Source organism: Cololabis saira, chromosome 5, assembly GCF_033807715.1.
Source record: "Cololabis saira isolate AMF1-May2022 chromosome 5, fColSai1.1, whole genome shotgun sequence".
Classification (NCBI taxonomy): Eukaryota; Metazoa; Chordata; class Actinopteri; order Beloniformes; family Belonidae; genus Cololabis; species Cololabis saira.
This window is the reverse complement of record NC_084591.1, coordinates 46,024,777-46,052,443: the sequence shown is the minus strand read 5'-3', so window position 1 is coordinate 46,052,443 and position 27,667 is coordinate 46,024,777. Positions and strand designations below refer to the sequence as shown.

At 39.4% G+C, this 27,667-nt stretch overlaps 1 protein-coding gene across 1 annotated transcript; it reads right to left on the bottom strand.

The window, feature by feature from the left end:
• Positions 1-189: 189 nt before the first annotated feature.
• LOC133444468 (glucose-6-phosphate isomerase-like) lies at positions 190-27,667 on the bottom strand. The gene is made up of 18 exons (XM_061722279.1): positions 27,457-27,667; positions 21,921-22,011; positions 19,806-19,874; positions 17,780-17,899; positions 17,488-17,571; positions 17,207-17,353; positions 15,206-15,277; positions 14,107-14,151; positions 12,515-12,568; positions 11,503-11,563; positions 8,606-8,649; positions 7,750-7,902; positions 6,494-6,623; positions 5,113-5,189; positions 2,924-3,052; positions 2,771-2,846; positions 1,751-1,817; positions 190-446 (listed from the first exon to the last, which is right to left on the bottom strand). The coding sequence occupies exons 1-18, from the start codon at positions 27,573-27,575 to the stop codon at positions 323-325; spliced, it is 1,662 nt and encodes a 553-aa protein (XP_061578263.1). The 5' UTR covers positions 27,576-27,667; the 3' UTR covers positions 190-322.

Below are 27,667 nucleotides of genomic sequence, written 5' to 3'. Positions count from 1 at the left end.
CGGTGTCTGTTTCAGCCTTCGCATTAAGAAAAAGGATCAAACTCAATAACTAGCATCAGTGACAAACAGGGCTTTTATTTTGAAATTTGCAGCTGACTAGGTGTGGCGGGTCGTCGTCTACAGCAAGATGTGCACGGATGTGTCTGTTCGCCAACACTGACACGATACATGATTAACACTCGGGTTCAACGGGAAGTGCTTGCTCAAACAACAACGATGAGGGGACAGTAGGGGGGACGGGGGGACAGTGGGGGGGACGGGGGGGACAGTAGGGGGGACGGGGGGGACAGTAGGGGGGACGGGGGGGGGGGACGGGGGGCGCTCAGGCAAAGTTCTTCTTCAAGAAGTTGATGAGGCCGTTTGTGGACGAGTCGTGAGACGTTACGTCCGAGTCCCCCTTCAGCTCTGGCTCGATCTTTTTGGCGAGCTGTTTCCCCAGTTCCACCCTGGAGGGAGAGGAGGAGATGGAGGTGTTAGGGAGGAGTCAGGCGGGGATAAAAACGTGAAAATGAGACTGCAGAGTCGTCAACCAGCAGGTTCAGACACATTTAACCAACACATTTCCATGACTTTCCCAGGACTTGGCAGCAAGTTTCCATGACTTTACATGACCTCTAAAACAGTGGTCCTCAACCTTTTTTCAGTGATGTTCCCCCTGTGAAATATTTTTTCCGCCAAGTACCCCCTAACCAGCGCAATGCACTTTTGGTTGTAAAAAAAAAGACCTAAAACAGAGCACTGTGCCATCAGTAACTGATTTATTAAACATAAAAATATTGCTGCTAGGCTTCAACCACGACTCCATCGTTGGTCCAAGTGATTGACAGGTGAAGCCAGGTGATTGACAGGTTAGGTGGAACCATCCTGGTGTGGGGGATACTCTGCAGTTTTAGGATAATAAGTTGAATAGCCTACTCCTGAAGATAAAATTTATTTTATTAATTTAGACTTATATTTTCCTCAATTATTTATGAAATATTTATTTTTAAAGGATTTTTGCATGGATGCTACTTTTTAAATATATGTATATTTTAAAATCTCACGTACCCCCTGTAGTGCCTTCACATACCCCCAGGGGTACGCGTACCCCCATTTGAGAACCACTGCTCTAAAACATCAATGTATGAATAAAATATAGGAATACAACTATGTAAAAAGTCACTACAGTGGAGATCTAATGACAATTATGGTTTTATACAAAATAAACATTTGTTTAAACTGGGGGTCGGCAACCCGCGGCTCTTTAGCACCGCCCTAGTGGCTCCTTGGAGCTTTTTAAAAGAAATGTTTTTCCTTTTTTTTGTGTGTTTTTGGTCCAATATGGCTCTTTCAACATCTCGGGTTGCCGACCCCTGGTTTAAACTAACACTGATATACCAGCAATATGTTGTAGTATATGTTTTATAGTAATCTAATATAACTGTAATAACTGTTGGAGAATGTGGTCACTTGATCCGATCTGCATGATGTGTAAGATGCTCGGCACGTCATGCGTGAAAACGCACGAGACTTTTCGATACAAAATATTTATTGATCAATTTACAAATCTACCCTATAGGCTGTTATTTGTTTGTTTGGGGTGAACTTATGTTTCCAAAACTTATCCAGGCCTTGAAAATGACATTTTCAAATTCCATGACTTTTCCAGGTTTTTTCTAAACGTATGAACCGTGAACCGAGCGGAGGGAAACACTCGCACCACCAGGGCAGGAAGCACTTGTGTGAAACAGAACAATATAAGTTCACTCACCCCCACTGGTCGTAGCTGTTGATGTTCCACATGACTCCCTGCACAAAGATCTTGTGCTCGTACATGGCTGGAAAACAGAACCAGGTCATTTACTGTTCCCTTCATCACCTCCAGCGTACAAGGTCAGATTATTTTAATAGTGCATTTCATGTGTGAGACAATTTACTGTGCTTTTCATTATTTTTTATGCATTTTTATGTAGAGTTTAAAAGCACAATCAATAATTAATGAAATATTTATCTTCACTGCTTGAAGCTGAGTGCTGACGTTTAATCTTTCTTCTTTGGCTCCAAACTTATTTCTGTTTTGTCTTCATTTAACTGACGTTTATAGAGTGTGACTTGCAAGTAATCCACTTAATAACACATTAACCTCAATTGGGTGACGTCAAACAAACATTTCCTCCTTCTGAATCAATCAAATAAAATCAAAACATTAATGAGCCTAAACATGTGCCTTTGTCTCCATAGTCTGACCCAGTCAAGCCACATCACGTCAACAAACCCAAGACTTTTTGGGAGAAGTTTGATTTCATTTCAAAAATAACTTATTTGACAATTTTCACCTGTTTCAAGTAAATTTTCAGTTGAAATAAGTAGAAAAATCTGCCAGTGAAACAAGATTTATCTTCTTATTACAAGCAAAAAAATCTTGTTCCACTGGCAGATTTTTCTACTTATTTAAACTGAAAATCTACTTGAAACAGGTGAAAATTGTCAAATAACAATTTATTTTTCTGGTAATGACACATGTTTTAAATGTAATGAGATTTGTTTGACTAAAAATGAGACATTTTAACTAGAAATAAGACAAATATTCTTGTTAAGATTGTGAGTTTTTGCAGTACTACCCTCTGACGTCAGTGGGGTGTGATAACAGGTGACTGGTATTGTTTCAAAAGACTTTTATTTTAAGTGCAGTTTTCAGAGGACAAATGAAAGCAGATGTTTATGTTCCAGCAGGTCAGTTTATGAGGACAAAGCTTCTCTAGAAAGCGACAGAATGAACTCCACAACTTACCAACCAGAGCTCCCAGTATGAATGGAGTTAGCTTCTTGAAAACAATGGAGTTGCTTGGCTTGTTCCCTTCAAACACCTTTGAATAAAGACAGAGACAGGTGAGGAGAAAGAGGAGAGGAGCAGCAGAACGGAACCGTGCTGGAGGGTTCTTACTTTGTGAGGCAGGAGTTTCTCCAGAGCGTCTCCCGACATCCCGCCGGCCTCCAGCTCTTTCCGAGCCTCCTCAGTAGTTTTCCCCTTCATCAGAGCTTCAGTCTGAGCCAGGAAGTTGGCTGCCAGGATCTACAAACAGCACAACATTTCAACCATGATGCTTTACCGACAGACGAAAAGGCATTTCCATCTCAACCTTATGATCAGTACTCAAGTTGTAAAAAAAAAAATCAGGGGGGGATGGTGGATTTAATCATATGGGGACACATAATTTGTGCTGATTACAAATAATATAATATATTACAAATAATAGCAGTGACCAAAACACCTGCAGAAATACTGCAGGAATGACATAGCAGCAGTTAAATGCAGCCTTCTGTAAGCTTTAAATATCCACTGGGCTTACATCAAATACATCAAAACACAACAATAAAAAACACTTTTCTGAACTTATCAATATGACTCTGTCCTTCACAGGATAAGTAACATGGATCACTGCAAAAACTCACAATCTTAACAAGAATATTTGTCTTATTTCTAGTTAAAATGTCTCATTTTAGTAAATAAATCTCATTACACTTAAAACAAGACTCATCACTGGAAAAAGCAACAATTTTCACCTGTTTCAAGTAGATTTTCACTTGAAATTAGTAGAAAAATCTGCCAGTGGAACAAGATTTTTTTGCTTGTTGGGTGGGGATGGATAAAGGGGAAAAAAAGAAAAAATCTTCCTCCTGTAAAGTTAATATTTTATTCTTGACTTTTCGTTAATAAAAAGACCTTTGAAAGATTTTTTTGCTTGTAATGAGAAGATAAATCTTGTTCCACTGGCAGATTTTCCTACTTATTTCAAGTGAAAATGTACTTGAAACAGGTGAAAATTGTCAAATAAGTTATTTTTCTGGTGATGACTCTAAATGTTGAAATAGCAGTAAAACCACATTCATTGATGAAATGACATACGGGATGGAAAGGGGGGATGGCAGTTTTACAGGGGGGATGATTTGGACCGTTTTCATTTCTCCTCATCCCCCCTCAACTCCAGTACTGCTTATGATCAAGTTTAACCTTCAAAACTGAGCATGAAATATCTGAGTGCACGACACAGTCGCTATACAAATATGACAAACATTTGTATAGCACTTGCTTTCACACCGATCAAATGTGAAAGCAAGAAAAGTGTTGCTTCCTTTCTCTAGTAAATCGTGTTGTTTATTTATTCTTCAAATAAAGACAACTCTTTCAATTACCAGGCCTTTATTTCTGTATAACTTATCAGTTTTTCTGCAATATATTCTAAACACCTAAAAACCAAAATAGTGCATAATAAACACCACATGTGTAGTTTTGTATGCAATTCAATTAGTTGTCTGTTCAGTCAATAAATGGGGCTGAACTGGATTTTATTTGACTCAACTTTGTTTCCCTTCTCTGAAAACTGCTTTGAAAGCTCTGCTTTTTTTTTGATAGAGCTAGTTCCCAACAAACTACTAACTTGACCACCTTTTAGTGCAAATTCAGAGACCTTATCATTTAAAAGTGACATGTGTGGCGTGGACATTATAAGTTGGGTAAAGCGTTCGCTCCACACCACTAGAAGCAGCTCTGCTTTTTTTTTAAATATATTTTTATCCTGATTCATTACCAGAAAAATAACTTGTTATTTGACAATTTTCACCTGTTTCAAGTAAATCTTCACTTGAAATAAGTATAAAAATACGCCAGTGGGACAAGATTTATCTTCTTATTACAAGCAAAAAAATCTTGTTCCACTGGCAGATTTTTCTACTTATTTTAAGTGAAAATTTATTTGAAACAGGTGAAAATTATTGTTTTTTCCAGTGATGAGTCTTGTTTTAAGTGTAATGAGATTTTTTTTTACTAAAAATGAGACATTTTAACTAGAAATAAGACAAATATTCTTGTTAAGATTTTGAGTTTTTGCAGTGTGCTGCATGTTTTGTGAAGGTAGCTCACATTAACTACCCAAGGGAACACGGGGAGAACATGCAAACTCCACACAGCTCTGCTTTTAATTGAACTTTGTTTAGTTTTTTTGTATATTGTCAATGGTATGATGTTATTACTGCTTAAATTTATTATTTTTACACTTTTTTTCTTTTAAAACTGTCTCCCAGTTGAGTTGTGCGGTTTATCAAACAGTAACCACATAGGACGGTGGGCGTTACCTTGTGGTGCAGGTTGTTTCTGATTGGATGCTGAGACTGAGCAGGAATGAGAAAGTCAGCAGGAATCATCCGAGTGCCTGAAGACCAAACAACATGTGGAGTTTTTAGATGAATGTCAACAGCCAGCAGCCATCACCATAGAAAACCATGGATGAAGCAGTCGGTCACATGACCCACTGGTTTTATTCGTTTATTTTATTATAAAATATATATATTCCCTACAACACGAAAACAAAAAATGAGCGTTGCGTTTCCCCGACACTGGGCTTGTGCAAACTGGTGGTAGCATGACAATTACCGCCTATGTTTCCATCATATTAGAAATGCATTGAATGCTCGATATAAACTCTCCTGGAGTGGTACAAAAACAAAATTCACCCGTTTCAGAGTTGTCATGGATGTGATATCAAACGATTGAGGCCAGTCTAAGAACTGCAACAAGTCTTGGTTGTGCATGAGTCTGACGCCCCCTTTACACGTAGCAAAAACGGTGGTGTTTTCATGCGTTTTGGCCGTTCATTTACACGAAAATGAAGCTCAAAAACCATCATTTCTGAAAACTCCATCTTCACGTTTGCTTGTAAACAGAGGGAAATGGACATTTAGGCTTCAGAACGTCACATTATGCGACAGAAACGTCACCAGCGTCATGTGTGCGACCTGTGTTTACAATTTGTTTGGCCACGTGTCATTTGTTGATGTTTTTTTCCAGGATTCTGATTGGCTAGCATGACTTTATGCTTCTCGTTACACTGCCCCCTGTAGGTTTGGCTGCTCATAGCACCTTAACAGCTATTTATGCAGGTTCGTGTAAATCAGGGGTCGGCAACCCGCGGCTCTAGAGCCGCATGCGGTTCTTTAGCGCCGCCCTAGTGGCTCCTGGAGCTTTTTCAAAAATGTTTGACCTTTTTTTCCTTTTCTTTCTTCTTTTCTTCTTCCTTTTTCCTTTCCTTTTTAATCTCGACATTTCGACTTTTTTCTCAAAATTTTGACTTTTTTCTCAACATTTCCACTTTTTTCTCGACATTTCCACTTTTTTCTCGACATTTCCACTTTTTTCTCGACATTTCCTCTTTTTTCTGAAAGTGCATAATGAAAAATAAATCTTCCCCCAGTTATAACTAATATAGAAACATGCAGCATGTGTTGCCTTCATTCTAAGGCTGATACAAGACTTTTAATTTTTTGCGGCTCCAGACATATTAGTTTTTTGTGTTTTTGGTCCAATATGGATCTAAAACATTTTGGGTTGAAGACCCCTGGTTTAAATGATGGTATTTTTCAAAACGTAGAGGGGGAAATTTTTGTAAATTGTGCAGACGTTAGACGGTTGCTGCTCTGCAGCCCCAGAGACTCCAGATCCAAGTGTGTGCAGACTGACCTTGGTGGATGAGCTGGTAGAAGGCGTGCTGCCCGTTGGTCCCCGGCTCCCCCCACACGATTGGTCCTGTGTGGTAATCTACACGGCTGCCATCTTTGGTGATGTACTTCCCGTTGGATTCCATGTCTCCCTGGAGACCAAACAGCCGAGATGCACAGTTCCATAAGTGTTTTATACACAGGTATAGATGTACACACGCAGCTTAAAACTGCTTCTACACGTGGTGAACATCTGAACGTTCAAAACATTCAGATCATTGGCTTTGGTTCATTTCCTTTAAACTTTTTTTAATTTAAATGTGAACCTGAAGAAAACTAACGATGCTTAATGAGGTGTAGCGCATGAAATCATGATAATAAAGACAGTTGTTTTGACTGAACCCCTTGTTGCCTGATTTCATATATTTGGTACACACCCTTCTGAGACCTCTGCACCAACCCAGGAAAAAACGGGATTTACAATTTTAAACAAAATTCTACAAAATACAATAAACAGGAATAGAAATAAAATTACCCAAAAGAAATGTAAAAGTATAAATAATAAATGTGAAAAAAAGAATAGGGAGTTGTTCTTTTATTTTTATTTCAATGTATAATAAAGACCGTAAATTAACTAAATACCTGGGACACATCATCACTGATGACATGACAGATGATGAAGATATGAATAGACAGCGTCGTATTTTATATATGCAGGCTAATTTGCTGACCAGAAGGGTGAAAGTGGGTCTTTTTAGGGCTTACTGTACCCCTTTTTATACTGCACCCTTATGGATTAAATTTAAGAAGGCCAGCATCCATAAATTACAGGTTGCGTACAACGATTGTCTGCGTATTTTGCTTGGGAAACCAAGATGGTCTAGTGCAAGTGAACTCTTTTGTAAAGTACAAGTTATCACTTTTCATGCTCTTCTGAGGCGATTGATGTTCAAATTCATATGTGGACTTAATAGCTCTTGTAATGCCATTATTATGATGTTTAACCAACCCAGTCCTCAGTGCTGTGAGATACCAGTCTGCTATGTGGAAACACTGGTATGACTGGCTTTTTTAAATATTGTTGTTTGTATGTTTGTCTTTTTTAATGGACCTGAGTCTAAATAAAAAGATTGATTGATTGATTGATTGATTGATTGATTGATTGATTAAAAAAAAAAAAGTGAATTTTGGGTGTACTATTTCATATATGATGCTTTAAGCCTAAGGGGTTAATCCTGCTCCAACCAGTGTTGCATGTCCCTGACGTTTCTAACCCACCTGCTGGAAGTAAGCGGCGAAGCGGTGCATGTACTGGTCGTAGGGCAGCATGGCGTGAGTCTCCGCCTTGAAGAAGTTGACGTACCAGACGCCCAGCAGAGCCAGCAGCACCGGCACGTTCTGGTCCAGGGGAGCGCTGCGGAAATGGTTGTCCTGCAGGAAACACACAAGAAGACACGTCAGTGATAAAATCATTCATGATCTCTTAAATCTGATATTCAAATTGTTGTCTGAAATCAATTACCAATCTCTTGTGTTCTCTTTAAGCCCAAATTTTATTTAGCCGTTTGCCAAAATAACTTTTCTTCAAGGAACTAAAAGGCTTGTTCAGACTGTATTTTTGTGAGTTTTAGCTGAATCTTCTCACAGAACTAGAAAGTCAGGCACCAACACAGGGGATGTTAAAATCCTCAGGTCTCTAAAGGATTTCAAAACCAGCACAACTACTACTCCATTCTTATGCATCTGAACATAAAATTAAGAGCTGTTGGCTATATAGGCATCGTATTACTGTTCACCAACTTCATTCAGTTTTTCAGCTTTTTAACTTCATTCAGTTCATCTTTCCACAATTAATTTGACATACACTTAAAAAACTGGAACATAAAAAGCCTCCAATAGTTTTTGGTGACAAATAAAATCAAATGTTTTTACAAATCTTCAACAAAGAACATTTTGTATCATCATGCTAACTCAAATAGAGAGTTAGGAGGAGATCCTGCACAGTAAAACAGCAGGGAAATCTAAATACGTATGTGTTTCTCTGCATCTCTGTTCAGTGACAGACACATCCGGACCTCAGTTCTGCTGCAGCTCTAGCAGCTACTATTATATACTAGAAGAAGTATTGTCCTACCATCCAGTGAGCTCCTGCAAGAAGCTGCTCGAAGTTCTCAAAGCCTGAAACACAACACCAACACAGTTCAGCAAAAAGTCAAAGCACAGACACAAAGAGACAGAAACTGAGCTCAAACGTGAAGAAACGGAAACACAGAGGTTAGGGAAGGATAAAACAAACTACCGTAGATAACTGACATTAAAAAAAAACTGATGAGGGCCATCACCCAAATCTGAGGCCATGGTTCCTCTAGGTGGGGGTGGGGGGGGTCCTGCCTCAAGTGGAGGAGTTTAAATACAGTGGGCAAAAAGTATTTAGTCAGACACCAATTGTGCAAGTTCTCCCACTTAAAAAGATGAGACGTCTGTAATTTCCATCATCGGTAACTTCAATTCTGAGAGACAGAATAGGAGGAAAGAATCCAGGAAATCACATTGTAGGATCTTTACTGAATTAATTGGTAAATTCCTCTGTAAAATAAGGTCTGAAGTTTGCTAGAGAGCATTTGGATGATGCACAAGAGGATTGGGAGAATGTTATATGGTCAGATTAAACCAAAATAGAACTTGTTGGTAGAAACACAACTTGTCGTGTTTGGAGGAGAAAGAAAGCTGAGTTGCATCCAGAGAACACCAAACCTACTGTAAAGCACGGGGGTGGAAACATCATGATCTGGGGATGTTTTTCTGTAAAGGGACCAGGACGACTGATCCGTGCAGGGAAAGAATGAATGGGGCCATGAATGGTGAGATTTAGAGTGAAAACCTCCTTCCATCAGCAGGACATTGAAGATGAAATGTGTCTGGTTCTTTCAGCAGGACAATGATCCAAACACATCGCCACGGCAACGAAGGAGTGTCTTCGTAAGAAACATTTCCAGGTCCGGTAGTGGCCTAGCCAGTCTCCAGATCTCAACCCCATAGAAAATCTTTGGAGGGAGTTAAAGTCTGTGTTTCCCAGCGACAGCCCCAAAACATCACTGATCTAGAGGAGATCATGGAGGAACGGACCAGAATACCAGCAACTGTGAGGAAAACCTAGAAAAGTATTGAGATGAACTTTTGTTATTGACCAAATACTTATTTTCCACTATAATTTGTAAATACATTCTTTAAAAATCACACAATGTGATTTTCTGGATTTATTTCCTTTCATTCTGTCTCTCATAGTTGAGATACACCTGTAATGAAAATTACAGTCCTCCCTTTTCTTTTTAAGTGGCAGAACTTGCACAACTGGTGGCTGAATAAATACCTTTTTGCTCAACTGTATCTCAGGCTCTTGTGACAGACGGATCGGTGCAGCGTCCGCAGTTATGCGGTCGGTGTACCGGACCAGGATAAGGGGATGAAAACGGATGGATGGATGTTGAGGGCTCTTTTATCATCATTACAAGTCACACAACGCAGCAACATCCAGCAGCAGTGTGTTGAGAGGCCAAGTATCAAACATCCTCCATTTTACAACAACAGAAACTCCTTTCAGATGTGGAGACACGTTTTTCATCACTTTTCACCAGTCAAAGTCAATGCAGTCAATACAGGTCATTAATTACATGAAGGTACAGACGCTGTGGTGTTTGTGTCCGTCCTTGTTGCACATGGTCTTAACATAAACCTCATTACAAAAATCATGTCTTAAATGCTGTGGCGTTTGCACCATTCTCACCCATTAACCAAGCAACAACAGAAGTTCCCAGAACTCTGATTTCCAAACAGTTTTCTTCTTAACCATGGAACCTTGTGGAAATCTAAGAGGACGAGAATCTCTGAACGGAATGTTTTGTGTGATATCTGCTGCACCAAAACTTTCTGCAGCTATTTATATTTTCTAATATCCAAGTTTACTTTGTTTCAGTAGATGCATCATAACGAAAAGTAACTGTACACTGCAAAAACTCACAATCTTAACAAGAATATTTGTCTTATTTCTAGTTAAAATGCCTCATTTTTAGTCAAAAATTCTCATTACCAGAACAATAACTTGTTATTTGACAATTTTCACCTGTTTCAAGTAAATTTTCACTTAAAATAAGTAGAAAAAAAAATATTTTTTTGCTTGTAATGAGAAGATAAATCTTGTTCCACTGGCAGATTTTTCTACTTATTTCAAGTGAAAATCTACTTGAAACAGGTGACAATTGTCAAATAACAAGTTATTTCTCTGGTAATGAGTCTTGTTTTAAGTGTAATGAGATTTTTTGACTAAAAATCAGACATTTTAACTAGAAATAAGACAAATATTGTTGGTAAGATTTTGAGTTTTTGCAGTGTAATGTCACCCTCTTCATTTCTCTTCATTTCCACTCACTGTCACTTTAACCTCCTAAGAGCTGGCGTGCACACACAGGACTGTCTCAGAAAATTAGAATATTGTGATTTTCTGTAATGCAATTACAAAAACAAAAATGTCATACATTCTGGATTCATTACAAATCAACTGAACTATTGCAAGCCTTTTATTATTTTAATATTGCTGATCATGGCTTACAGTTTAAGAAAACTCAAATATCCTATCTCAAACAATTAGAATATTCTGGGAATCTTAATCTTAAACTGTAAACCATAATCAGCAATATTAAAATAATAAAAGGCTTGCAATATTTCAGTTGATTTGTAATGAATTCAGAATATATGACATTATTTTTTTTTTTTTTTTTTTTTTAAATTGCATTACAGAAAATAAAGAACTTTATCACAATATTCTAATTTTCTGACACAGTCCTGTATGTGGACATCACATGTTTTGTTGTGCGTGTCACCATATCTCATTTCTTAACAGTGGCCCAAAACAGGAAGAAAACAAAAGTTGCACCAGGTCTTAGGAGGCTAAGACACTGATAAAGACATATCTGAAAAACCTTTTGGTAATAAATGTTTGGTTTAAGCCAGCATACAATAATCAATGAAACGTACCTATGTGCAGAGCGATGGACAGACCGATGGCCGACCACAGTGAGTAACGACCTCCAACCCACTGAAGATGAGCAAACATGACATCACACAGTAACTCCAGGCACAGCGCAGGCAGCACAAGCACCGCATTTTCTGGACTATAAGCCTCTACTTTTTTCATAGGTTTTCAACCATGCAGCTTATACAAAGGTGCAGATATGCTGTGGATTTTTCTTCCACCGCTCGAGGCGCTCTAACCGGATTTAGAATCAAAACTAAGACAAAATAAATGCAAAGAAGAATACGCTACTTCTTCTTTAGCAGATAGAAGTAGAAGCAGATTTCAAACAGATAAATAGATAAATAAATACCGGTTATTTTCTCTTGGTTCTGTCCCGTTTTAATCAGCAAAGTTGCTGCCGTGTTAAAAGATACTGTTAGGAAAGATCTATTTAGGTACAAACATGTACATCATTTACAGTTCAAAATCCTTCTGTACATGTAGTAAATATCTAATCTAACAACAGAAATATCTGCGGCTAAATATCTTTTTTTTTTTTTTTTTTTACATAGAGCGGATGCGGCTTATATGCAGGTGCAGCTTATAGTCCAGAAAATACGGTATTGGTCAAATTAAAAGCATCAAGAGGCAGCAGAGTTCGGTTCCACACTGCTGTTAGTTCAGAGCTCAGTGGCAACTTAAACAATGAAGGAAACAGAAACTGAGGGGACATGCATCTGGCAATTTAAGTTTAAAAAAAATAAGACTGTTCTGATCAAATGGAAACAACATTATGGAAAAAACAATGAATTATCATGACTGAAGGGGCTTGTGAATTAAACTGATGTGAAGCATCTCTGGTCCTGAGAACTAGAGAGGATGCCTTTCGGAGCTGCAGCTGGAATCAGACCCGTCTGAAGGGTCAGATGTTCTGAAGGGTCAGATGTGGCTTCAGTATCAAATTGCCACTGAGCAGATGCTGAAAAAGCGTGCAGAGCAGGTGAACTCTCCGAGCTGTCAAAGCGTACTCACGTCCCAGAACTCAAACATGTTCTCTGTGTCGATGCCGAAGTCCTTCACTTTGGCCTGAAAACCAGAAATGAAGAGGTGATGTTAGCATGTTATTAAAACTTTACACTGCAGAAACTTCAAGAAGACTTCGGAAACACTATCTTATTTTTTCCGCTTCACACACACATCCATATTTCCTCGCCACAGGTGCCTAGAGGCTTGGGACTGGAACTAGCTTTTATTATCATTTCAGGGTTCATACACATTTTAACCAACAAATTTCCATGACTTTTCCATGACTTGGCAGCAAGTTTCCATGACTATACATGACCTCTAAAACATCAATATATGAATGAAATATAGGAATAAAACTATGTAAAAAGTCACCACAGTGGAGATCTAATGACTATTATGGTTTTATACATAAATAAATAAACATTTGTTTAAACTAACACTGATATACCAGCAATATGTTGTAGTATATGCTGTATAGTAATCTAATATAACTAATAACTGTAATAACTAATAACTGATCTGCATGATGCGCAAGATGCCCGGCACGTCACGCGTGAGAACGCGCAAGACTTTTCTATACAAAATATTTATTGATCAATTTTAAATCTACCTTATAGGCTGTTATAACTAAATGTTATCATTAAGTGAGAAAAACAAATTCCATGACTTTTCCAAAACTTTTGGGGTGAACTTATGTTTCCAAAACTTTTCCAGGCCTTGAAAATGACATTTTCAAATTCCATGACTTTTCCAGGTTTTTTCAAAACGTATGAACCGTGTCATTTACACACCGTCCTCACACCCCGGGCATCCTTGTGCCTTCTGTATCATCTACACAGCGGCTGACGCCTAACTGAATCTGTAATTCATGCCACACTCTCAAATCTCAGCCGGTCTCGTCGAGATACCCACGTGGAAAAGCTAAACCTCTCTAACACTGATCTATTGATCACACCAGTCCATCCATTAGAGCAGCAAAACAAAATCTATTCATCTCAGAGAAACTGGACGTCACAGTGTTGGTAGTTATATTTCTTTGACCATGATAAACCGGTCTCAGTCATGTCTCTTTACAACTTCAGAAAAAAATGACCAAATCAGACTCAGTGTACTAGCAAACTCTTGGTGGAGACAACAGTCATCACTTTGCTCTACCTGCAATCTTACCTGACACAAATGCCATGTGTGTCAGGAACATTTGTGTGACATTTGTGTGACAAATGTCACACAAATGTCCTATGTGTGACATTTGTGTCACACGTAGGACATAGGTGGATGCAAGACTAGATACGTGCTTTATAAAGTGCAGACTATTTCCCCTCAGACTGAGCAGGCTGATACATGCTGGTTTGCAGATTAGTGGATGAAGTAATGACACTTTTCCACCAGCACCTGCTAGGCTCTACTCATCTCAGCTCTGCGAGATTCAATTAAACATGTTCCACGACATTCCACTATTTCATCACCTGGCCCAAATGATTGAAAGCTAAACTGATAAAATAATTATTCAATTTCCTGTCATCCCCTGAAAGACATCAACAACACTGTGATTAGTGACATTTGTAGCTTTGAAGGTCAGAGGTAAACTAGACACTTACTGCATTGGTGGACAGAGCAACAAAGTGTTTCGCAACAGTAGATTTCTGTGGAGAGAAAACATGCGTGTCAACACTACAGCATCACAAACACAAACACCACCATGTGTTTCAGTTAGGGCTGCAACGATTCGTCGAAAAAAATCGATAATCAAAATTGTCGAAAATGAATTCCATTGTCGACAATTGTCTCCAGACGTGTTTTTCCAACGGAGTGAGGCGTCTCACTTCAATACAATCTCTGCTGAGAGTCGTGCAGCACGACAGCGTCTCAGCAGCTGCAGGTGATAAAACTTCAAACGTTTGGGAGCATTTTAGCCTTGATATGGCGAATAAAAAGATGACTTGCAAGGTTTGCAAAGCCGACGTTGCTTTTCACGGGAGCACGTCGGTAATGCATTTGAAGAGAAAGCACGTGGGAGTGTTGAACGAAACGGACTCGCCTTGGTAAGATATTAAGCCTATTTTCATTTGTTAAATTGATTCGTTTCATTCGTTAACTTTGTTTATTTCATGTTAGTGTTATTTGAGCCACTCACAGCTACTCTCGTTGCTATAACCTCAATCATAATTGATGCAACACAAAAGGAGAAAAAGCTTGTGATGACAATGATGGATTTGCATCTAACTTTCACTCAGGTTCCTATGAACTGTCAATTATCCATCAAACTCCACAATGATCATGTTAACATCAAATCAGATACATTTGTCTGCACATTTCTCTTGCGGGACGGGAGAAAACACTAAATCAATGCATCTCTATTATTGTGCGGCATAAATTCTCAGAGTTTTACGGATGCGGGTGGGAGCAGGATGTAGAAAACAGTCCCGCTATAGCAGGATGTAGAAAACAGTCCCGCTATAGCAGGATGTAGAAAACAGTCCCGGATAAAGAAAACAGTCCCTCTATAGCAGGGCTCTAGTGCCATCTTTCTTGTGTTTATTATCATTTGCCACATAATTAAAGCAACTCATACTAAATTTAAAAAAAAGACTAATTATCCGATTAGTGGACTAATGGTTTCAATAGTCGGTGACTAGTGGACTATTAAAATAGTGGTTAGTTGCAGCCCTAGTTTCAGTGTGAACGCTGGCCACTCACATCACTGGCCGTCTGCAGGAACCAGTCTCTGGCCGACTCTGCGTTGGTGATGGTTTCCTGGGTGGTGAACGTCTGCAACAGGAACAGCAGCATTAGCTCACATTACAGCTCACACACACAGCAGCAGATTCATTTTTTATTTTAGTACCATCCAGCTCAACGGCACAGGTTGGTACGAAGATTGTAGGAGTACGAGCACCAAATTGGGCCTTTTTCCTTAGTAAAGACTTGTTTTGTTTTTTTATTCCACTCTGAATGACTTTCCATGACAGTTTTAAAAAGTTAACTGCCAGGAGAATTAACACTAGGGAAATTATAGAGAAAGAAATAATAAGAATACAAAAATAAAACTTCATAAATGGAATATGGAATATGGAATATAAAGTGAATCTGAACTGGATAAATATATAATAAATATAGTGAATGGATAAATAAATAATAAATAAAGTGAATCTGAACTGGATAAATATAATATATAAATAATATAAATAATAATATAAATATATAATCTGAACTGGATAAATATAATAATAATAATAATAATAATATAAATGGATAAATAAATAATAAATAAAGTAAATCTGAACTGGATAAAAAGCCAAAAGAATAAAAGATAAAAATGCAACATAAACGGGTCAGTCGTCCTAGAATTAAAAGAAAAAAAAAGTGGATCGGCCTGCCATGAATTCAAATGAAAATACAACCGTTATCTCCAGGTGAATTACAAGCCAATGAGAATGAATAAATGAGAGAGAATGAATACATTTTAAAAGAGGATTTAAAGGCAGGAAGTGAGTGTGATGTACAGAGGAAACCCATTCCAAAGTTTTGGGGCAGTGACTGAAAATGTTCGATCAACTCTCTTCTTCCTCCTTTCTTACAAAGATTCTAGCTCTGCCACAGGTGAGACTTGTCCTGCACCCCGAATGTTCATATGTTCATAACGCTCCAAAATAACTGGGCAAAACTTCAAACTGTCCATTAAAAAAAAAAATTCTCACTAACCTGTGTCCAGAAAGTATTCAGACTTAAACCTATGCAAAGTAGAATACTGTAACCAGTACTCGAGTTGTAAAAAAGCTAAACCAGGGGGGATGGTGGATTTGATCATATGGGGACAGATAATTTGTGCTGATTACAAATAATATAATATATTACAAATAATAGCAGTGACCAAAACAGCTGCAGAAATACTGCAGGAATGACATAGCAGCAGTTAAATGCAGCCTTCTGTAAGCTTTAAATATCCACTGGGCTTACATCAAATACATCAAAACACAACAATAAAAAACACTTTTCTGAACTTATCAATATGACTCTGTCCTTCACAGGATAAGTAACATGGATCACTGCAAAAACTCACAATCTTAACAAGAATATGTGTCTTATTTATAGTTAAAATGTCTCATTTTAGTAAAAAAAATCTCCTTACACTTAAAACAAGACTCATCACTGGAAAAAACAACAATTTTCACCTGTTTCATAGAAAAATCTGCCAGTGGAACAAGATTTTTTTTGCTTGTAATAAGAAGATAAATCTTGTCCCATTGGCAGATTTTCCTACTTATTTCAAGTGAAAATGTACTTGAAACAGGTGAAAATTGTCAAATAAGTTATTTTTCTGGTGTTATTTTTCTGGTGATGACTCTAAATGTTGAAATAGCAGTAAAACCACATTCATTGATGAAATGACATAAGGGATGGAAAGGAGGGATGGCAGTTTTACAGGGGGGATGATTTGGACCGTTTTTATTTCAGGGGGGATGCCATCCCCCTCATCCCCCCTCATCCCCCCTCATCCCCCCTCATCCCCCCTCATCCCCCCTCATCTCCAGGACTGTCTGTAACAAGACCAGGCAAAAAAAATGAATAATGCGTCAAAAATGATAAGAAAGTGTTTTAAAGTGAAGCCAACAGGGCTGGGTTGGGTTGGTGGGTTAGGGAGGGCTCTACACCCCTCATGGACAGCAGGACAGAGCATGAATGTGTGTGTGAACACACCTTAGAGGCGATGATGAAGAGCGTGGTCTCTGGGTTGAGCTTGGCCAGCGTCTTGGCCATGTGAGTCCCGTCGATGTTGGAGACGAACCAGACGTTTGGACCTCCATCAGAGTACGGCTTCAACGCCTCGGTCACCATGAGAGGTCCCTGAACGCACCACAGCAACACACACAGGCATCACTGACTGCTGCTGGACAGGCAACATTCAAACTTGCACGTGTGTGTGTGTGTGTGTGTGTGTGTGTGTGTGTGTGTGTGTGTGTGTGTGTGCGTGTCTTCACCAGGTCGGAGCCGCCGATGCCGATATTCACCACATCAGTCATACTTTTCCCGCTGAAGCCTTTCCACTCACCACTGCGGATTTTCTGCAAAACGAATACACAATGAACAAATCAACAAATAATAAATAAAATCAAGATGTGTACACACACACATAGACACACACACACACACACACACACACACACACACACACACACACACACACACACACACACACACACACACACACACACACACACACACACACACACACACACACACACAGACACACACACACACACACACACACACCTGACAGAAGGCCTTCATCTTGTCCAGCACCCCGCAGACCTCGGGCATCACATCTTTGCCGTCAACCAGAATGGGCGTGTTGGAGCGGTTGCGGAGGGCGACGTGCAGCACGGCGCGGCCCTGCAGAAACAACCTGCAGCTTTAGACCAGGATTATACTCACGTATAACAGGACAAGACACACACTCACACTTCAGTGGACTAATGCAGGGTCTGCAACCTGTTTTAGCCAGGGACCCTTGAATGAGAGAAAACAGAGCAGGGACCCGCTTGGAATTCTTATTTTTTCCCTTTTTTTTTTTAATGTGTCAAGTTTTAAGCCTGTCTTATAATAGCTTTTGAATGTGTTTTATTCTGCTTATATCACCTCATTAACCAATTCCTGACTGGGTTATTAGCTACATGTGTTTATGGTTGATGAAACTTTGTCCTCGTCAGACGTGGAAGGAGTAACGTTAGGCCGAGCTGGAACGTTACAATCTCCAGCTTTAGGCTTCGTTATTGTCACTAATTTATCCATCAGGTCTAACTAGCGTTAAATATGAAATAGCCAAGTCAATTTCGCAACAAATTTTCGCTCTAAAGTTGACATTAGTCACATGACTCTCGTCAGGGGAATCATTTATGTAGAGTTGTAGACTAAATAGTTATTGTGAAAAGTAGATTATTATCAACTGTTAATGAAGTTTTCTCAATCATATATATATATATATATATATATATATATATATATATATACACATACATACATACATATCCCGGCCTGACACCCTTTGCTGCAAGTCGTCCCATTCTCTCTGTCTACCCCCTTCCTGTCTACACTTTGAATAAAGGCCACTAGAACCACAAAATCTTAAAAAAAAAAAAAAAAAAAGTATGTGAAAGAGTTTGATGCCGAGTCCACATCTACACAAACCTCTCATCCAATGCAGACCATGTAAATATGACAAATTATAACAAATCAGATGAAGTGAACAAAACCTTAGAAAGATATGACAATAAAACAGGTGATAATGAAGTGATCAAGTGTGAGTAAGGATAATCTTTTTCATGATTACATTTCAAATCAATGAATTAAGATAATGATCATACAGAAACAAATGTCTTGTCAGCTAACACACCGATCAATACACATCTGATGAGAGTGTGAGTATTCCTAATCTTGTGAGGTGTGCTGGTCTGTTAATACAGTCACACTGAAGACAAAAATGTGTTGTGACTTCAATGTTAACTGCACAGATGTGATTTCAGAAGGTGTAGGTCGCTCTGTCAGTACGTTTCCATGCAGCAAAGAGATCTGATTTCTGATGGTATCAGATAAACATCCAGAAGACCCAATCACTTGTCTGAGTTTACCTGCTGTTCAGAGAATGGGATAAATGTCCAGAGCATGGCTGACTCCGTGATGCTAGGTGACGCTGTAACCATGGTAACCATGGTAACCATGGTAACCATTTCAACAAAGAGCCACTTCCGGTTGACGGTTGTTTTGTTTGGCGCCAATGTTACGCCTTCCGTACATTTTTCCACTTTATTTTGATCTGCTCCGGTGTCCTGATGAAGCTTCTGCATCCCTTTCACCATCTTTTTAAAAGTGTTTCAAACAACTATTTAACACGCGCCGTCTCCTTCCACTTCCGGGTGAAGCCCCAGAGGAAATTCTCCAGCTGCTCAGACTGCAATATCCGATGTCTCCGTATACATGGAGTTAACATTCAGACTATGAAGGAGTTATCTAGGTGTTGCTATCCGATCATTAAATGTCCGATATAGGTCAGAAGTAGATCGGATTAAGGTGTTTACATGCAGTTTAAAAGTCCGAACGATGTCTTATACGATCAGGAAATCCGATTGAACTGCTGCATGTAAACGTACTGTGTGTGTGTTTCCCTGAACAATTAAGCAATAAAGTCATCCAAGTACACGAGTTGCTGTGTGTGAGCTGTGGGTGAGCTGCGGGTGAGCTGTGGGTGAGCTGCGGGTGAGCTCTGCAGAGGGCCAGGCTGGGTTCAGTGTGAGCTCATTACCTCGGTGAAGTTGATCTTCTCCCCAGAGAACATCTTCTCTCGGGCCTCCTCCACTCCCCTCGACTTAGCCTGAACACACAAGTGGTTTGGTACATTCTTATTCTACTTCTTCATTGTGTTTTAGAAGTTCCGTTATTCTCTGGTGTGACAAGAAGACTAGAATTAATCGTAAAAAAATGGTTATGCCTAGAAACAAGGGAGGTTTGGCTGTACCTGATGTGTATCGTTATTATTTAGCTTATAATGTAAGATTTACACTGTCATGGGCTCACAACTTATTGCCCATATATGTCATGGGCAATAAGTTGGGAGTGGCTGGAGGAAAGGACCATATCTGAATTTCTATATCATCTTTATCCAAAATATAATGACAAAATAGATCATTCATTTATTGATTTTTCCTGTGAAATCGCAAAGACAGTACACAAACAAATGTTAATAGATGGATTGTCTTTACCATCTTGTCCTATTTGGAATAACCAACTCTTAACAGCAGGAGGCAGGACACTGACTAATAATACCTGGAAACAACATAATATTACCCAGGTGGGTCAGGTTGTACGGGATGGAGATATTGTGCCATTTAATTAAAGAGATTAAAACACAGTTTGGTCTGGATGATTCTGCATATTTTCAATATTTTCAGTTCAAATCTATTCTTACAAATTTTTATTTTAAAGGAATCAAGATGGGATTTAATACTGTCCTTGATAGTAAACTAAGAGCTGCTTCCACTGGACGAGGAACAGTTTCAGTTATTTATAAATGACTAAGTTCATCTCTGCCTGACAGCACTACTTCCACCAGGTCACAATGGGAACGGGACATTGGTTCATCTCTCACTGCAGATCAGTGGAACCTAATATTAAAGCATTCAATATCTATTTGCAGTTGTGTGAGATATAAAATGATACAATTTAAAATTATACATAGAGCTTATATCACGCCACATAAGTTAAAAAAAAATTACCCAAATGTCTGTGAACTGTGCTGGCATGGCTGTGGTGAGCTTGGTACATTTATACATTTACTACGGTTCTGCCCAGTAGTCCAACAATTCTGGTCTGAAGTAATTGAAATTTTAAAAGTTATTTTGCATATTCATATTCCTTAATGTCCTGTTGTATGTTTATTGGGGAGTGCAGTGGAAAATATACAAAATACAACATGCAACGTATCATTGCTCTCGCCTTTCTGTCTGTGAAGAGGATGATAGTTATGAACTGGAAGATTCGCAAGCCAGACTGCTTTAATAAATACAATTGGCTGAAGGACTTTTGGGATTTATTGTCAATGGAAAAGGCAACCGCAATCCTTATTTTATTTTACTTATTTTTCTTTTAGAGCTGGACCTGAACTGACGCTAGAGGCTCCATCATCTCTAAAGTTCATCTGTACCGACCCTTCCCCCACCCCCTCGTCTTTATTTTATTTTTTTGTCATTGTAAGGTTTTTCTTTTTGTTATGTGAAATGTGGCGTTGTTAACCTTTTTTTTGTCTTCATTTTGAAAAAAAAAAAAAAAAAAAGAAGAAGTTTGGTTATTCTTTTAAGTCTCACCAGGAACAAGTTGTTTTTTTTGACACAATTAAAAATGCCTTTAAACATTAGACCTACAATCCACTATTTGGTGTCAAATAAACTTTAAATTAAATGACCTGCTTCCCTGAAGCTTTGGCATGGCTCACTGAGTGAAGAAACCTGTTTTTTTTCCACTCAGTACTTCCTTCATACACAGAAAGGAGGAAATACTGAGTGAAAAAAAAAAAAAATCAGGTTTCTTCACTCGGTGAGTTGGTTTAGTAATAAGTGTGTGGACACGTCCTCCACTCCAATCGTTTCTCAACTTGTGTGAGTTTTCTCTTTCAAAATAGTGATGAAATCTATTGCACTAAAATCTTGCATAACAAATGTCAATGTTTATTTAAAAGGTCTGAAACAGTCAAGTCCAGACAAGATAAGGCACGGTGGTGAGTGATAAGACATCTTCTATCTGAGGACGCTCCACCCTCAGCATGTTTCCAGGAAGTTTATCTCTTCTATCTTACAGCTGATTGGAGGATATGTCTACAGAAAATGTGTAGGGTTTTCAAACTAAACCAGGCAGACGTCCTCACCATGGAGAGCAGCATGGCCATGACCTCCTGGTTGATGAGGTTCTTGGAGTAGTCCAGCAGGATCTCCCCTTCATCCGTGTCCAGAATCGTGCTGTCATCAATCACATACACTTCAGCTCAAACGTTATCACAACTTTCACTGAAATACACATGATGGAAGCACTGAGGCTCACGGGAAAAGGCCCATCTAAAAACAGAAAATGCCTGTAGGTTGTATGAACAATTACAGAAAATAAAGAAATAAAAAACACATACCAATGTGGTGTAAAATGTGACTTAAATATATAAAATGTATACTTTATATAAACATGTATCTTTACCATAAAAGAACTGGTTCAGAACTACGTCAAACGCTAAATAGGAGACATTTATATTTGGTTCATACTGCAGTACCAGTAGAACGCTGTCAAACTGGAATCAAACCCCTGTCCATTTTATTCAATCAACAGTGGAAATATCTTGTCTCTTAATACCAAGAAGCGCAACATATCCACTTTTAAGGTCCTGGGCAGTGCAGGTTTAGTCTCAGCTGATGCAGCTCTGAACGCCAACGAACCCGCGTCACCTGTGGCTCAACGCGTTTTCTTCACTTTCAAAACGGAAACCATGATAGGCTGCGTCCGAAATTCCATACTTCCACCCTAATGAGTAGCAAAAACGGTATGTGAGATGTTTTAGTGCGTCCGAAACATTAGTACGTACACAATAGTATGCGCTATCCAAACTCATTCTGGAGACATTTATTAGTGTGGATTGATGGACACTAGCTAAGCAGAAACTTCCCACAATGCAATGCAGCGGTGTTTGGTTGCTAAGTGCTGCGCAGATACGGGGTGACTATAATAATGTTATTATATAATATTAATATTATATAATGTCATCTTGTTTGGGCCAGGATAAACGGGAAAAAGCGGAGCAGTGCTGCTACTGCTGCTGTGACAGGAGTTGTTACCATGGTAACAACTCCCCCTCCCAACGGCAGGAAGTGCCGTGTGGCTCTGAGTAGAACGTCCCAATGAATGCATACTACTGATATTTACTCAAAAGTGTGCCGAACTTAAGAATACTTTTTGAGTATATACTGTTTAGTATGGCATTTCGGACAACGGTTGCCACTTTTCAGCAATAGAAATAAGGGACGTCCTGATTTCAGCAGCGCAGGCGCCAAAAAAAAAAAAAGGGACATCCCCAAAACTTCTAAACTGCATAGAAATGTATATATTTTATATGAAAAAACTAAATGCTTTGATTTAAAGTTTAAAGTGCTTTAATAGCATTGAACTTGCGACTGTACAGATAGCCAACCATATAGCAACTAAAATAGGGCTTGGTCGTCTTGACGTCATCACTTGGTGGAAATTCCAGTTCTTTTCTAGCATTTTAATATCTTTTTTTTGCATTCTGTCTGTTCACTTGGTGCTACTACACTGCTGTTTGTTTACACTCACGAGGCTGCCAACACGGCCGCCGTGTCCCAGAATGCACCTTGGTGACCAAGCCCTATAGCCTTCTATGTTTTGTAGTCCACATCAGCCAAGATGTATAATATACATACAGGTGAAGAATATGGTGTAAAAGTTAATTTCAATAACTTAACTTAAAAGGTGAAACTAATATATTACATAGTCTCATTACATGCAAAGTAAGATGTGTTAAACCTTTATTTGTTATAATTTTGATGATTGAATTGTTTATTGATAAAATATTCTAATTTTTTGAGATTTTTTATTTGGGGTTTTCATAAACTGTGAGCCATAATCACCAAAATCATAGCTAATAAAGGTTTGAAATATCTCACTTTGAATGTAATGGGAAATAATATATTTGTTTCACCTTTAGTTGAATTTACTACGAATGAAGTTTTGCAATATATTTACCTGTATATTATGACATCAATAAATAAGAGCATAATATGTGCCCGTATCGGTTTAATACGGAACGCAACTTTTAATTCCCAATTACGGAATAATTCCGTATTTCAAGGGTATTTTCAACCAGTGGCGTTTTTAGCTATGGGCTTCCGAGGCTGGAGCCCCGAATGTATTTCCTCTAGCCCCGAACCTAAAACACACCAAAAAAAAAAAAAAAAAAAAAAAATATATTTTTTTTTTTTTTTTTTAGGACTTAGGCGCTCGGGATTTATCATAGGCGGTGGGAAGATCGGCTTAGGCGGCCGCCCAAATTTTCTCTATGGAGGAAAAAAGACTATACTATACTCTAGCTATAAAAGCCTGATGGACTAAAACATGAATGCATCTGTCTTCACTGGGGGAGTTGTAACTTAATATCAACAGTGCTTTTGACATCGGGTGATTCGAGTCACTGCTACGTGCCAACGAGCTACAGCAGAATGACCCTATTTTTCAGATATAAACGTGTTATTTTTCATAAACTTTGCGGAATATATTGTGGCGATTTGCACTTAGCCACAGACCTGAGGAAAAAGACTCTTGATTGACGGTCATCATCACCCCACACTAAGTTACCCAATCACAGCACCCCAGACAAAGACACACCCACACAATGAACCTGTTACCCCCAATCAATAACAAACACACCTGGGTTACTACTCCCTAATCAACTAGTGATTGCACCTGTATAACATCATGGACAAAGGCACGGCACTAGTGGAAAGGGAAAGGTAGAGAGAGAGAGACAGAAGGGAGGAATGCATTCTGAAGTAACTTTAGCTAAATACACATAATAAAGATGGATATTAGAAGGTTTTTTAACAGAAAAAAAACCCCCATTGTTGAAGCTGAGAAGGACAATGTGGTGGTGGAGTCTGAGAGCGACACAGCAGCTCAGCCGGATAATGAGCCTATCTTCAGGTAAGGACTACCAGCTAGCGTACCATGTAGCATTATTCTAGCTAGCTAGCTAGTCTAGCTGCCAACCAATTAGCAATGAGATTCTGAGGAAAAGAAATTCGCTCAAATGCTACACAGAAAGTTGCTAACAATGGGAATTGGAAAATAAGCTTTCTATTATGATACAATATAGCACTAGCTAAACTAAGCCATAGCACTCGCTAGCTTTGTTAGCTAGCCAGTAGATTACAACTCACTACGTGGTATTTTGTGCATACAAAGAGGCAGCGAACATGTCCTCAGATAACAGTTGGGGGATACTGTGTGTACGACTGATTTAATGAGACAAAAATAAGACAGGAATAGTGACTGTGTGGTTACATGCAGACCATAATCCGATTATTGTAGGTTCATGGCGAACTAGTTGGCTTATTCGATATCAACATTTATGCCAATTGTTTATAAACATTTAGGGCCGGATTTACTAAAGGTTTGCGTGCGTAAAAACGTGTGCAAACTTGACATCACCCGCAAACCAATGTGCAAGCTGATCTACTAACAGCGTGCAAAGAGGACTGCGCCTCTCAAATGAGCAAAATAGCACACGCTGTTCATTTAGTACTTTTGCCCTGATGAATAATCAATATGGGGCGTACCCGCCAGAAAGCGCTAAATACTGGGAGGGGAAAATGCAAATAGGTTAATTTACCACACGCAATGAGATTTACCAAGCCTGAAAGTTATTGCGGGGATTGTGATTGCGTCTGTATTTAATACGTTCGAAAGGAAGGTGCTAATCTGCCCAGCATTACGCACCGATGGCTGCTTATTAATCACAAAACACAGGTTAAACATCATGACCAAATCCGCTCCGACCCGGTGTGTCAGTATCAGCGCAGACAGACTGCAGCTTCGCCTGAATTATGGTTCTGCGTTAAATCGACGGCGTACCCTACGCCGTAGGCTCTGCGTTGGTGTAACGCGGGACCATAAATCAGACTTAAGTCCCTTTAGGCTAATACTGTGAGAAATAACCTCTCATAATAGCGGTACTACAGTTAATAAATGTAATAAATGCTCCTACTGCCGTTTCTGCTGGCTACTGAGTCCTGTAAGTGGCGAGTGAGTTTTAACTCCTTAATTACTAACCAGCGTCAGAGTCACGCACAGTACACAAACTGTGATGTTAGAGAGCCACCTTTTGGTCAATTTAAGCAACCGCATCGCCAGCTGCTTGACAGTGGCTCAACTCATTAGTTTACTGTTTTTGTTGTTATTATCTATGCAATTGTGAAAAAAATGGCAAAATAAATGAAAAACTGTGAACAACCGCATTCCGTAGGCTATTCGGTACTCAGTATTCAGCAGGGTCTTTAAATTTTATTCGGCTTCAGGTTCGGCCTCCAATTTTCATTTCGGTGCATCCCTAGTTTTTTCGGTGGGAAAGGGGGATTCTGGCCATTGTAGAAGTTTAAGATATAATTATCTTCATTTCAAGATTTATTCATGCATGAAGAATTACCCATGATGATGAATGCGTGTTATTATGTTATCAAAATGCATCATTCTTTGCAAAAATTCTGATTTTTTGTGTGTATTCTTGCATTGATAAAAGATGTGATTATGGAGCTTTGAGACCACCAGAAAACACCATTTTGAGTCTATTTAAAAAAAAAAATTTTTTTTTAAAAGTTGCGCCCTCACTCGTCCACGTCGAGAATTTTCCTCGGTTTTTAGGACAAGTCGTTCTGATGCCTGTATTTATGCGTTTTTCATCATAAAAAAGGGCAAACAATTATAATAATGCTGATGGTTTCAGCCCCTGATCATTTCTCATTAGCCCCTGATGTATTTGGATCCTAAAAACGCCCCTGTTTTCAACCCTATTTCGGACGCACCGAGTGCGAGGCCTTTCCTTTCCGTCGTGTCATCACACGCCACAGCATTGTCATCACCTGCGACCACGCAGTCACGTCTGCAGTGGCGGAGCTGCTCCTCTGTGCGGCTGCGCACGTAGCTCCCCCGATGGAAGCCTGAATTATGGATCTGCGTTAAATCGACGCAGAGGCTACGCCGTAGGCTCTGCGTTGGTGTAACGCGGAACCATAAATCAACCTGGAGTCGTCTCCGCTGCTGAGGTCACACCCGCCTCACAACTAGCGAGACTCCAGGCGTCTATTATCGGACACGATCGTGTCCTGCTGCTCACTGGCATGAAAACAGCACCGATTAAAATCATATAACGCCCAATTTATTATTAATGATTTTTTTTTAACGTAGTAACGATATAAACCGGGTTCTATATCACATGGAAAGTGACAGGAGGGTCTGGAGTGGAATGAGAAAACGGAAATTAAGAGCCCGAAAACGCCCCCTGTCCGATAATGGAGGCGGTGACATTAGCACTGGAGCTAATCACAGCCCGATTACTTAATGGTCCGTGGTGGAAGGCCTGCATTAAGCACACAGGCTGAGTAGGAAGTGGACATTTGTCAAAACGCAGGCGAGGACATGTGACAACTTCACTGCTGGCGTGTAGAATCCGAGGGGAGAATGAACGTGGTGTGACCTTGTAGTTAACAGGATCTACCACGGCGTTAGTGAAGAGGATAACCCACTATAATCGGAGGGCTGTGTTTGAACTCCTCGTCCCTATCGGCCACTAATACTAAGGTGTGAGTGATCGGTGCATGAGGCGGATCTTCCTCCTCCATCCTCCCCCGTACCTGAACTTGTTGAATCGCTGCTTGTCACTGTCGAACATGTCCCTCATGTTCAGGCTCCCGCCGTGTTGCTGGTACCACTGCTCCAGCTTCTGGAAGTTGGGGTCTGCGGTCAGAGCCATGGTGCTGGTCTTTAGGTGCTGGGTTCACTTGCTCCGGTAACCGTGTGGATGGATCTTCCTCCCGCAGAGAGTCAGTGCTACAGAGTGAGCAG

Excerpts from the sequence above, each read along its gene's own strand:
- LOC133444468 (XM_061722279.1), bottom strand. The coding sequence starts at position 27,575 with ATGGCTCTGACCGCAGACCCCAACTTCCAGAAGCTGGAGCAGTGGTAC. Across the intron at positions 15,278-17,206 it reads TCTTCATCATCGCCTCTAAG|ACGTTCACCACCCAGGAAAC; the intron begins GTGTGTTCACAC and ends TTCCTGTTGCAG. Across the intron at positions 8,650-11,502 it reads GTCCATCGCTCTGCACATAG|GCTTTGAGAACTTCGAGCAG; the intron begins GTACGTTTCATT and ends GTTGTGTTTCAG.